Below are 13,362 nucleotides of genomic sequence, written 5' to 3'. Positions count from 1 at the left end.
GTCTCCACCTCCTTCTAATTCACACATTAATCTCTGCTTTGACTTAACTGATTATACAGTTACTGCACCTGCTTATACGTGTTAAAACAGGATTGCTGTTGATGGTCTGAATTTGTAACACGGCAGCTACAACTACTGAACTGCTAATCCAGCCGCAATGCTGTTAATCAAGGAGGTTTTCTTTCTTTGGCATCTGTATGGGATCACTTTTGCTCAGTGGATGGGGTGGGTCGAGCACACCTAACTCCAGCTAACAGCTCTGGAGTGAAGACAAACGTACTTCCTATGATAATCCAGGCATTTTCAATTCCAGGTGCTGCTGTAGTCACAAATGAAGTGATTTAAGAGGTTATTTGTCTGTAATGCTCCCGATACCCCCCCAGCAGTGTCTTTTTTACTGATGGTTCCAGTACCAATAGATCTGTTTGGGTAATACCATGTCCAGAGTGGATTTCCCTAAAGTCACCTCTGGTCTTGTGTGTTCTGATCAGCTGAAGCACATCAGATTGCTTTTAGCCTCTTTCCTTGGTCACTGTATTAACGCTGCCCATCACATTTTGTTGCATTTGTGCGGTTTTCATGTTCCTTAAACAGAACCCATCACGGCGATAGGCTCCTTGTGGTGGCACAAGCAGCAGTGTAAAGGCAGAAGTCACAAGTTAAAGCTTGGTTTTAGAGGAGAGGTTCTCTGTCCTCCTGTATGGGAGGATGGGGAGTTAAGGGAATGCTTATTAAGAGTGCTGCGTGCAAAGAAGTGCTTTGGAGTTCTCAGAATTTATGTATATTTGTTTTACCAAAGCTGTGTAATGCTGAATTAAAATTTACTAACGTTTTCTTGTCGACACTGGAACGCATTGCGAGTGCTTTTGAGTATCTGCAAGTAATAATGACTGTACAAAAGACCATTCTTTATATTCAGGCATTACGTAGCAGGCAAGATGAGAGGTGCTGAGTAAATGAAAAAGAGCATGATAATGGTACTGTCTGGTCACAATATTTCACCCAGTAGTTTTTCATCAGTTTCTCTTTGTTTTGAAGGCTATTGCAACATGCATCAGTGCCAATTGCTTTTATTACTGTAAAGGTACAACAGGCTTTTTGGGCTCATTCTTTTTCCTTTGCTTCTTTTCCACCCCACTCTAGTTTTGGCAAGCAGTCTGGAGGAAAGCGAGGATGCGAATGTATCATATTGGAGCCTTCAGAAATGATTGTGGTAAGACAGATATGGTTGTTTTTTTCCAAATGTATTTAAATCTATTGCTGGTTTCAGCAAATTCTTTCTGGCTTATAGCAGAAAGCTTATTGTAAAGTGTTCTGTGAAATTGCAGCAGAATTGCCTTGATTTCAATTATACCTATGGCTGCCATCGTAACAGCAATAGCTATGTAAATTTAATCGAGATGGGTAAATGATGATGATGATTAGGTCATTCTTTCTGAAATTATGCTTACTTGAGTTTCAAAAGCCTGTCAGTTATGGCTGAATTGAGCATTCCGGAGTCAGGCAACGATAGACTACTATCTGGAATATTTTATTTGTACCCACAGCCCCTAACATTGCTATTTACTGACTGTGCTGGGTCCGGTAGGGACAGAAAGGCCCTCATATTCCTAGTCCTTGCAGTTCCACAGAGCATGAAAGCTTTAAGGTAAGAGGAGAGAGACCAGAAGAGTGCTTAGCCAAGCTTGAAGGATAAGGTTTTCAGCTTAGTTGACATCGACCTTTTCCATGTCCAGGTTTCCTTGTGCTTCTTCACAACACTTGCTAATACTGCCAAGTTCATATGTGCTTACAGCTTGTAACTCAGCCCTTCCCAGGTTGGTGTACATGTGCTGTCAGCAGCTGGAATAATAGCACACACCAACCTTGTACCATTTGCTGGGCAACACAGGAAGGTCTCCTTCAACCTTGATCTTCTGAGATGTTGCTGATGAAGCTGGAACAAAAACTGTTGTTGTGAGAAGCCACTTGTCTGTTGAGCGGGCTTAGATCTCCAAACTGCTGTTGATTCAGCTTCCATATATTTAGGTACAATAACACTAAAGCTGTTGCCTGATGACATCTCTTCTGCATTGAGTAGGTGAATGTTTAGCTTCTGTGAGAGCTAACTTTCTGATAGCACACTAATAGCTGCGGATGGCAGGGAATAGCTGGGTATGTTGCTCTCCTTTGTGCTGTTTTCACTATGCAGCATCAGCCCGAGTCTGCTCATGGCTTAGCATCGTAACGTGCCGTTTGCTGTAGCAGATGCTTTAAGCTCTGCCAGGTCATGAAGTAAGCACAGGTAAGAGTGCAAGAAGCCTGCCTCAGTCCTCTGGAGTGAAATAGTTCATTTGTGTATTCCCAAATTATCCAGCCTTTTCTCAAAGCTGGAGTTTTAGGGGAGGGATTTATGCCTTGAGGGATGCCACAGGACTGCCTATGTGATGATGTGTGCAGCCGCATCACTGAATGCCCTGGAGACTCTGGTTTGCCACTGCTGCCTCCCATTTTTGCCCCCCCCCCCCGCCATGGCAGGGGGTTGGAACTGGATGATGTTTAAGGTCTCCCAGTCCAAACCAGTCTGTGTTTCCTCCAAAACCCAACCAGGAGGTGATGCTCCTGCTGCACGTAGTGGCCACGGTCGGATGCGTGCATGGGAAGCCTGTGGCTTTCCCCACTGTGCTGGCCCATGAGTCACTTGTGTTTGCAAGTTACGTATTGTAATGGGCAAAAGTATGTGATAATACAGAATTCTTAGGAAATACCTACATCCTTCTTTGGTCTTATCACCATTGTCATAATACAGGAAGGTGCAAATAAAAGAGCAGCTTCTGTGCAGTGTTTGTGCCAGAGAGAAGCTGCCCTTTGAAGATATTTCATTAAGAAACTGATGAGTGTTTTTCAGAGGAACACCCTGGAGAAGCCAGTATTGGCCATGGCATCAGTGTCGGGTGCTGCTGGGTGTTCGTGGAGACAAACTCACTGTCCTCTCCATTTTAAACATCTGGAGTTTTCTATAACTGCTGTTAAATGCCAGTGCAGATGTAGGCACTTGAAGGTATCTTAAATCCTTTTGTGGAACTTATTTTCTCTAGGAAAATGAGGGAATTAAAAGTGAAAGATGTTTCTTCATTACTTCGATGTTCATGTTTTACAGGTAATTGTAGCTAAAGGTACTATTAATTGACAGTTTTCTAGGTAGGACTTCAAATGGAGTGAGGAAAAAAGGCATCAATGTGGTGGCAGGCACCTTGCTAATGATCTGCACCAACACAAGGTGTACCCGAATTTCATTTCCCAGAGTAATTCTTACTAATTGATCTTAGTCCTTTTATTTTCTCTTTTTAATTTGCAACATACTAATGAGGTTACTTCATAATGAATATTTATCTTCAAGCACAAGAATTAGCTACTTTAATGTAGTTGAAGAACCACAGTTTTCTGCTTCTTTTCCTTCCCCTCCTTTTCGTTTTCGAATGTAAATCAGTTTTGTAGCAGGAATCCTCTGGGAACTGACCCATTTTAAAGGCCATAAAATGTGGTCAACTTAAGTTAATGAGGATAACAGATAGTGTGTGAATGGGCATTGTAGCTCATATTTTTGGAGGCTGAGCAATCTATTGAATTAATAATAGGTCCATTTATCACTTAAGAAGATGGCCCAGAATTGCAGCCTATCTCGGTGTACTGAAGTGTCCTCTCTGTTGTTCTTTGGTGCTTCCATTTTCTTCTTCAGATCTCAAAGTAAGATTTCAGAGGAGCAGCAAGATATTTGGAGGTGGAAAATATTCCATTGCTGGCAGGGACTGCAGAGTGAAATTGAGGGCAGGCCTGGGATCCTCCGGGGTTCTTACCTGGCAGCAAGTGCTGTGCATGAAGCTGGCTGTATGGAAGCATTCTGCTGATCCCAGTGTTAATAAAACACCCTTGATAAGAAACCAAACAGTTACGACACTAATTAGGACTTCTTATTGCGTATAGAGGGGAGACTGAGATGAGCTCTTAGGCAGAAGCTCTTCCCTGTGAGGGTGCTGAGGCACTGGCACAGGGTGCCCAGAGAAGCTGTGGCTGCCCCATCCCTGGCAGTGTTCAAGGCCAGGTTGGACACAGGGGCTTGGAGCAAGCTGCTCCAGTGGAAGGGGTCCCTGCCCGTGGCAGGGGTTGGGGCTGGAGGAGCTTTGAGGTCCCTTCAACCCAAACCAGGCTGGATTCTGTGATTCTGTATAATTTGAGAGCAGCTTCATTGCTAACTAAAATCCATATTTTATGCTAGGGGAGGAAGGGCTTCTATATCCAGTGTCTTCCCACTTTTTGGATGATATCAAATGGCTTGTTTTTAGAAGGATTGGTTTGGTTTTGTGCCTGCCTGCATGCCTGATGTTTCTTTACATCCTGTTCTTTCAGCAGCTCTGCTACTAGATGTCTGTGCGTTGTCCCGTGCCTTTGCAAACATGTAGTAAAACTCTAGGGAATAAAGTGGGGTTGTCCCTTGCTGGGGAACTTTGTTTATCTGCTTTCTCTTTTTGACAACAGAGTGGTGTGAGATTCACTCTTCCTTTTTAACCATTGTAGCTTTAACCTATATTGTCAATGGGTGCTTTCCTCTAAGGAATTAAAAATAACCCCCAGGACAAGCCCAGCTGCTCACACCTTCCTCTGACCTCAGCCGGACTTAGCTGTTTGGAACAAGTGTTGGTGGAAAGTAGATGTGATCTTGCTTTTGTGATGGTTCAGGTGTTTTGGTTACTTTCTTGTTCCTGTCTGTTAAACCTTTCTGGTTTCCATCCTTTACACCTTTTGCATTATATATTTGGGATCATTTACCCAGGTATGTGAATGAGGGTTGCATAAGGCCACATAGAGCTGCTTCTCCTGTTCCAGCACTAAAACCTTATCTTTAGGATTCCAAATGAAATCTGTATGTGTGTGGAATTAAAAACCATAAATCACTGAGCACATTAGAAACTCCTTTGCAGTAAATGCATTGTAGAGAGCTCCTTGCGTGGCTGCAGCCTGTTTGTGTGTCTGTGCTGCTTCCTGCTAAGAGATATTTTTCCAAAACATCAGAAGGAAATGGGAAAGGATGAGACTGCTTTTAATAGAAAAAAAAAGGGGGGGGGGATTGTAACCAGTGAGATAAAATGGTTTTATGTTGGCTTTTACTGACGAGATAAATTTACCTAATTTTTGATGTTTAGTCACAAATAACATCTAACATCAAGATGTGAATCAAGTTCCCGTTATTTATTGCTTCCTATCTCCTGGAAGCAATTACAAGTCCGTATGCCATAGGTGAAGTGGCTATATATAACTATATATATATAAGCTATTAATATTATGCTATTAATTAATACTAATTCATTCATTAATATTATTTTATTAATTTATTAATAATATTATATTATATATAAGCTATTTGGCTGTGCCTGGTACCAGCAATAAGTTACACTTTTAAGAGTTACACCAATAAAAATAGGATATCATTCAGTGCCTTTACCAGGCTGCAAATACACAAGGAAACATTAACTTCTGCGTTGAAGATAGGCTTGAGCTGAGCAGTGCTGAAGGCGCGTTGCATGGCGTGTGTGGGTGCAGGAGGGTTTCTGCTGGTGAGTGACATTGTTTAGAGGATATGTGGGGCTTTTTTGCTTTAAAAAAAAAAGAACTGTTTCCTGGAAGGAAGCTGTGGCCTCCGGCTCATTGTAATAACGTAGTTCTGGTTCTGCGAAACCTCCCGAGCCGTTTGCTTGAACTGCTCTGAGCTTATGTTTGTTCCTTCCCCATGAGCTTCCTACGGCTCCATCGGCTCTCGGTGATATGGAAGAACTGGATGTTTAACCAGGAGCCTGAACATGTCTTTCAGGTGGAGAACTCCAAAGACAATGAGGAGAACATCTTGCAAAGGGAAGTCCCGCTCAGGCAGTCCCGCCGGAGGTTTAGGAAGATCAACCAGCGGGGTGAGCGTCAGACCATCACCGACAACGTGGATGCCAGCAGTTACCAGTCGGTGAGTCTGCTCTCTCTTGGCCACCTCCTCGGCATCATGTGTCTGTGTGCTTGGCAGCTTGTTTTACTGGGGAAAGCTGGTGAAATGAAATAGTCCATGTGTGGTGGTTTGGGGCACAGTTTCTCTTGTTGGGGAGCCACAGGGTGCTCTAGATTCAAATGCCAAAGGTGAAAGTGAAGATTCAGCCTCAGGTAGAAAAGAGGTTTTTTGGTGCTGGGGTTTTCAGTTGAGCACCATAAATAACGTGTTGGCTGGACAGAGAAATGGTCAGTTTTGGGTTGTGTTAGTTTTTTGTTCATTTTACCTGGAATTCCTTTGCTAAGATGTAAGAATTGGTTTTCTTTTTTTCCTTAATAAATTTGAACTGTGGTTTGGAATTGACTCAATCACAAATGCAGTTGAATTCGGTCTTAACACCGAATTAATCTATTTGCTCATGTTTGCTTGCTTAAAAATAGTACAGTGGTAATTCATGCATCAAACGAGTAACGGCAACTCACTTGCTAGTCTTCAGCATCATAGACTCTGCAATCAGCGCTGTGTGAAGGCACGTACAGCTGTGGTTTCAGGGCCGCAAGGCTTTCATGAAGGTTGCTCACATTATTTTTCACATATAAACTTCCTGCTTGGTAGCAGGATATATACATGTGATCTTGGCAGATTATTTTGTTGAAAACAGTTGTTCTGGATACTGTGGTTTGCTTTGAAAATCAAAGGTTAAACCCCAGCCCTAACGCTGGAAGTACACAAACCCTGAGCAGTCTTCATGCATAGAAAAGAAAGAAACAAATTCAATTTCTCTGCTTTCTTGTCCCATCATCCTTTTTGTCTCCCCAAAAGGTACAAAGCTGCTTAGTTGATACGCTTCAAAACACCTGATGGAATAGATATAAACTTAAAAGATTTCCTCTGCTTCAGGACATATTGCTGTTTTACTGCACGTTGGTAGCTGTTGGACCGCAGGTGGTGATTCTAGACCAGACTCTCCCCAGCATTAGCATGTCTGTTTACAACACAAAGCAACCTCTCCTCACAGAGTATCACTTGTTGCTGTGACAGGAAGAGAATATGCTGCTCGAAGTCTAACCTTCTGCAACCTCAATTCAAGAACTGTCACATGGGTTGGATTTTATCGTTAGTAGGGCGTTGAATTAGTTATTGCTGAAATGAGATGTTGGATCCTCGTACTCGGGGCAGTCGTGCATGAGGCTTTATTAGGAATTAAATTCCGGTCTATGCATGACAAAATCTGTCTCTTTGGTGTTTGTGACAATGAATAAGCACACAGAAAGTAATTCTTAGGTTTCAGTGCTAAGAGGGGGAGAATCCCAGGAGCAGTGATGCTGATGGTACCTGCGCAACTTGCCTGTAGGAGCATGTGAGAAGGGACTTAGCATCTTCTGGTCTAAGACCAAGTTACATGCTTGAATGACTTCAGAGGTTTCCAGTTATTGATGCAAGGAGTCAGTGTGGTATCCTCACAGGGTTGTGATCAGTCAGTAGATGATGTCCTCATTAGGATTTTTCTTTATCTTGATTTATTCCTTCGTTACCGACACCACAGAGCACACACGTGTCTCTGCACAGAGTTTCTTGTTGCAAATCTAATAGCTTTCTCAGATTTACAAATGTACAGATATTTTGATATCAGCATTTGGTGGCAAGTGGTAAAACATCATAAATCAACAGCACATTCCTAAATCTGCTTTTATGTCAGTTAATTAGGAATATCTGTATCACAGCTAGGTGTTTCCCTGGGTGAGTGAGTGCTAAGTGGCAAGGAGTAAACAGCCTCCTCTCTGATGGCAAAATCTGCAAGCTGCTGGGTTTTCAGCAGTCTGAATTGAAATCCCAACCCTTGCTGTGTAGATTGTAAGCTTCTAACAGGAAAGTGTCATACTCACAGTACTTGGTGGAGCAAAAAGTAATTTGTAACTCCACAGATGACTAAGAAATTAGAACACGATAACCAGCTGCCTCTTTGGCAAGCAAATAAAAATTGGGTGCCTCTCTTTTTCCCGTATTCCATTATAATTTGGTAAAGTAATGAATTTTCCTGATGAATGGTGTGTTCTGTGCCTCGTATGAGCCTGGTTGTATGTGACCACTGGGTGCCAATGATCTTGAAAAACGGGCTTAGTAGTGCAGGCCTTTGTGTCAGCCCTGGTGGGAATGGGCAGGATGAGGATGAGGGTTCTTGGATGAAACTTTCATTTGACAGGAACTCACAATAATGTTCCTGCCAGAGTGGGGAAAACTGTTTACAGACTGGCCAGCACATTTCCTCTCTGCTGTAATGCTTCTGCTTCTCACAGGGAGCTCCCTGCTTGTTGCTGCTGGAGCTCATCCTTGTGTTTGGCCATGGAGCAAGGATCTGTGTGCAGATACTTCAAGCAATGCTTTAAATGATTGTTACTATCTTTGAAGCTCTTCCTTTCACTCATGTCTCTTACTTAAGAGGTGTAGTATGTGCTTAAACTGTGTATCTTTACCATAGGAGACATTCACATTGTTGTGGGTGTCTTCATTTATTTCCTTCTTTTTATTTTTCCCTTGAATGAACTAATGTTAAAAATGGATCATCTGATTGGTTTCTTTGGTGAAGGAGTTACCATTCAGACTCCTTTACTAGGCTTTTGTGGTTCGTAGAGCAGTGTTGTTTCACAAGAGCACTGCTCTCCTGCAGAATAGGTATTTAAAGTTGTTTTTCCCGGTGAAGTTCAGTGAACATATGCTGATGGTGTTCTAACTCAAACTGAACAGGTTTATATTGCTGTTTATATCTTCAAAGTGCATAGTGATGTGGATCTGTTCTTGCAGTAGATATGCAAGGAAGTACGTTAGACTCACTCCTGTTAACGTGATGGGGCTGAGCTCTGGCTTCAGTCCATAGGGGTGGGCAGTAGCTGTGTCAAGGTTCCACTGGTGCTGGGTTTTTCCTTTTTATGGCCAGGGAGATCACTAAGGTAAAGGTGTGATTATCTCTGTTCAGCTGTCCCAAATGTTGATGGCCATGCAGAAGTGCTTACGCACTGACAGCCAGACCAACAACCCAGGAGAGGAGCCTTTAATGGTAGCTCTGGTGCTCTGTAACTGTTAAACTGCTGCTTTGATCTTGGATCAAGTAATGGGGAAGTAAATGGTTCAAGTATTTATCTTCACAATTAAAAAAATAAACCCTGAGACGCTCAGTTTTGCACGTGGGTGTCTTGCAGGGATTGAAACCACATGGGGTTTAATAGTTTTGATATGAATTCCTACTCAAATTTCACCTTATTTGAATACAGTATTTCTAATTTATTACCTACCTATATTTTGGACAATTGTCTCCGATTTTTTTCTTTAAATGAAGAATATTTGTGTTTTAAAAACAACGTGTGTATGATGCAGTGTGTATTTCTACGCAGTTGTGACAGCATTTCGAATGTTAGTTCATTGTGGAGCAGAATAAAGAAATTGGTACCAAACTTCTCTAGTAATCCCCTCCCTCAGAGATGCAAATTTACTTCTTTTAAACCCTTGGAGGAGGAGGAGGTTTAAAAGATTTAGTATAATATTACGTTTTACGGACACTATCTTAATGCTCACATCATGTCAGAATTTTCCTGGAGCCTTGTAGCAGCATTTATCTTCAGAGAAGCTGTTGCTGAGGACTGCTTGAGTGGCAAGTTTCTTGTTCTTTGATCATTACTTAATGTAATCCTGTCAGAGGCTGGAGTTAGCGAAGGGTAGCTCACAATTGTAGGAAGTTAAGTCACATTTCAAGGCCGTGGATCAAACCCATTAGGTGCTTTACCGTCATTAATCCTTTCCCTTTTAAATGCTATAAAACACTATGGATCTTTTATAATCTATTTTTAACCACCAGGTAGACTTGCTGAAATGGTACCTTTCATTGATCTAAACCAACTAAGACCAGCTCACAGGATGCCTCCAGCTGCCCCTTGGTGAACTTGGACGAAGCATCGCTGGCATCTCTTTGTTGGGATTAGTTTTCACAAGGCTGTGGCCAAAATCACTTGTTGTTGAGCTGGAGGATGCTGCTTTTCACAGCTCGTTGCTTTTCAATGTGTTTGTGTCCATGCTTCCTCTTTCTGACACCTTCAAAAAATGCTTTAGAGAATTGTAGCTTTACTAACGAACGAATCAGGAGAAACCCTGGGTCTTGCTGAAATCCACGAGTCCTGCTGTGTACTTGTGGGTACAGAAATGAATGTCACTGGTAGCTTTCTGGCGGTGTCGTGCGATGTAAAGAGATAGTGGAAGCTCCTTCTCCCTGGTGCTGCTTTTACAATGAGGGTTTTCCCCTGTTCTAATCCTCACCTTGACTATTGGGTGGGCTAGGTCAGGTCCGCACGCACAGGTCAGTGTGCTTGAGAGCAGCGGTGTGCGCAGAGCCTCTGTTGACAGAACCTCTGCAAAGCCCCCGTGTGCCATCGCTTGTTGTAGCTCTGCTCAGGTCCTGCCATTTTAAATGTTTTTCTTGCTTCTGTGATCAAAAAGAAGCCGCATCTGCACCGTGTTCACTTCCTGAGCAGGTTTCAGGTTCGTGGCTGCCCCATCCCTGGCAGTGTTCAAGGCCAGGTTGGACACAGGGGCTTGGAGCAAGCTGCTCCAGTGGAAGGTGTCCCTGCCCGTGGCAGGGTTTGGAGCTGGAGGAGCTTTGAGGTCCCTTCCAACCCAAACCAGGCTGGGATTCTGTGCCAAGTGCATGTCTGGGGCCCCTGGCTTTCTGCCAGGCAGGTCTTTAGGAGCAAAGAAGAGGCTGGGGCTGATGGAGCGGTCATGACAAGCGGTGTTAGAGGTGTCTGCTTCCCTGGCTAAATGCTGCTTCGCCCAGGGAAACTGGGGACAGCTTCCAGCAGGGTCCTGGTGGTGTCCAGCTTGGGAACCTGTGTTCAGCATCTGCCCAGACAGTGCCCTCGCGCGCTTCCCTTGGCTCTTGGAAGCAAGGGGGAAGCTGCCAAATGCAGGTTCACTCATACTTTATGTATTGATTCTGTCTGCTCATTTTGTCAGCAGTGTGACTGTCAAGGACTCCTTGAAAGTCTGGCGCTGGTTATGATGGTCCTTAACAAAACCCCAATCCTCAAAGTGTGCTGGGCATTAAAAGCCTTCCCAGGAATGTCCATAGACCACTGGTGCTTTCCTAAATCAATTAATGAACGTCTGCCAAGAGTGATGGCTTGGGCAGTCTGTGCACTGATTGAGAAAATACTTGCTGAAAATGCTGTCCTTTGGTTAAAATCTGCGGTTTTCAGATAAAATTATTTATTAGACGTAACAGATGTAACCTGTAAACCCCAATTTATCTATGAGGAGAGTGGTTGTAGTTGTTCAAAACTGACATTCAGGAGTTTCCCTGACGGTTTTAGGCTCTCGACAAGCAGGTTATATATAAACCGTGAATTACAGGAATCACCTCAATTCGGAGGTGACATGTGCAGCTGTTTAACAGCATTTAAGAGTGATGCACAAGTGAAACTGCATCAAACTGAAACCAGGGAGGGTTTATTTTAAGTGAGCACCTGTACTGACTCGAGCCTGGCTGCTGGCAGTGCTGCACAGCTCTTTTCCCTGCCTGTGGGCAAGGGCACTGTGTTGGGATGCGGCATCATTCTCCTGCAGGATGGATGGATGGACAGAGGGACATCTTCCTGCTCTGCCAGACTGCCAGCTTCGGTCCTGGAACAAGGTACTGAGTTGCTGTTCAGAGCTACACTGTGGGGTTGCTCACAGGACTGACTTACCCATCTTTCACCTTTTATGCAGCTGAAGCAGCAGCTGTTTTTTGCCACATGGGCTCATACGTGTTTTGCCAATGGCTTTGCAGGAATTTTCTCTCTTGTTTTTTCTCCCAGTGCTTCCATCATCATTTTCTGCTCTTCTCTTGCTGCAAAGACCTTTTTTAAGCCTTTCTCTGTCTCAAGCACTCAATTGCAGAACTGCTCTGTCCCCAGGGGCTGCTGGAATCTGGGGTGATGATCAGCTCCGTGATCCCAGTGTCGTCCCTGCAGCCAGTCTGTGTTGCCCCCTGCTTGCTCTGCAGGCACGTGTCTGTGTGATGATTCCAGAACAACTTGTGGATATTTTCACATTTATTCCCTGCTTGCAGCCCAAACACATCATGAACTGAGCAGCTTCACCAGGAAGCCTGGAACCGTTTAGAAACTGATCCCAAGCACAGTCTGTGCTTTGCAGGGAATGTTCTTTGCTCTGTTAAACCAGAGAGCTGCTGAGACCTTGACCTAACCTGGCGCTGGCAGTGCTGCAGGAGGGATGTTCTGTTGGGCCTTTTGTTGCTCTGTGGCAGCTTGTGGTAGAAGAACCTATAAAAAAATCTGGATATCCTGCATATTACCATGCACAAGAAGTCAAGATTTCAATAATGGCTCTCCACACAATGAGTTATCCAGTTCTTCCTCCTCTTTTCACTGTGTAGCATGGTGGAAATGAACTCAGTTCCTTGGAAAAGGCCTGAGAGTATGTTTAATGTGGCACGTTCAGAGTTAGTCTGTGTTTTGATGGAGCCTGAGGGGCTGGGTGGCAGTTTCAAAGTCATTAATTCTTTATAAACAGCCTCTTAGCAAACAAGATTGAGAGCGATGAGTGAGGGTTGTGCCCACTGCTCATGACCGTTCGCGTCGCCCGGGTGGTTGATGATGAAGAGCAGTGCTCTGCACCTGAGAAAGGCACATCAGGCTTTTTGGGGGCTGTGAAACCCTTCTGTGTCTCAGTTGCAGTTCTTTGACAGATCCTTGTTTTGGATAGCCTTGTTTTAGGCTTTTGAAATGACAAACGGAGTGGCTTCTTGTGCAGAGCAGCCAGCAAGCTGGTTCCTGTACGCAGGGAGGTGGTGGCACGTGTGGATCTGTTCTTTCTTTCCTGTCTTCCATCTGGGCTGTTTCTGTTCAATATGCTGTACTGAAGTGTACCAGCCTGGGTGTATTCTCATTTGTAGCCAGCTCAACCTTTCACTTAGGTTTAAGCTCATCATTCCTTAGAGAGGAGTGGAAGGGTCATTTTGGGTTTTATCCTGAAGAGTTGGAAGTCTGAGTTGTTGGCTTGAATGTCACCTAACACTGAGGGACTTCTTTAAAGCACTGTCCTGGTGATGTTTTCAATGTTGAGTTAAAGTGGTATGGAAATCCATATCGACTCCTGTTCTTGGGAAGCCTTCTGGACCAGGTTAAGGACTGAGAATATCCTGAGCAATGGTTCAGTTAAAATCGCCATCAGAAAACATCAATGCATAAAGCAAGCATTTGGATGCCCTGTTTTCCTTGAAAAACTTGGCATCAAAACCACTGTCTGTACAAGAGAATAGCTAAAAGAATATCTTTGGTTTTGGCGTAGAACTGATTGCTATCTAA

General features: G+C 43.8%; 1 protein-coding gene across 7 annotated transcripts in view; it reads left to right on the top strand.

The window, feature by feature from the left end:
- The window catches only part of RAPGEF6 (Rap guanine nucleotide exchange factor 6), a 113,770-nt gene that overhangs the window by 36,190 nt on the left and 64,218 nt on the right, over positions 1–13,362 (top strand). For 6 of the 7 annotated variants that reach the window (XM_061457075.1, XM_061457072.1, XM_061457067.1 and 3 more), the window contains exons 5-6: positions 1,144–1,213; positions 5,846–5,989. In XM_061457075.1, the coding sequence (XP_061313059.1) occupies positions 1,144–1,213; positions 5,846–5,989 (214 nt within the window). The remainder of the gene's footprint in view (positions 1–1,143; positions 1,214–5,845; positions 5,990–13,362) is intronic. The other variant, XM_061457071.1, reaches the window with a different exon arrangement.

The sequence above is a fragment of the Pezoporus flaviventris genome, unplaced genomic scaffold (assembly GCF_033815535.1).
Source record: "Pezoporus flaviventris isolate CSIRO_AGI_PZ_B2104156 unplaced genomic scaffold, CSIRO_AGI_Pfla_v1 ptg000023l, whole genome shotgun sequence".
Classification (NCBI taxonomy): domain Eukaryota; kingdom Metazoa; phylum Chordata; class Aves; order Psittaciformes; family Psittacidae; genus Pezoporus; species Pezoporus flaviventris.
This window is presented reverse-complemented; position numbering and strand designations above follow the sequence as displayed.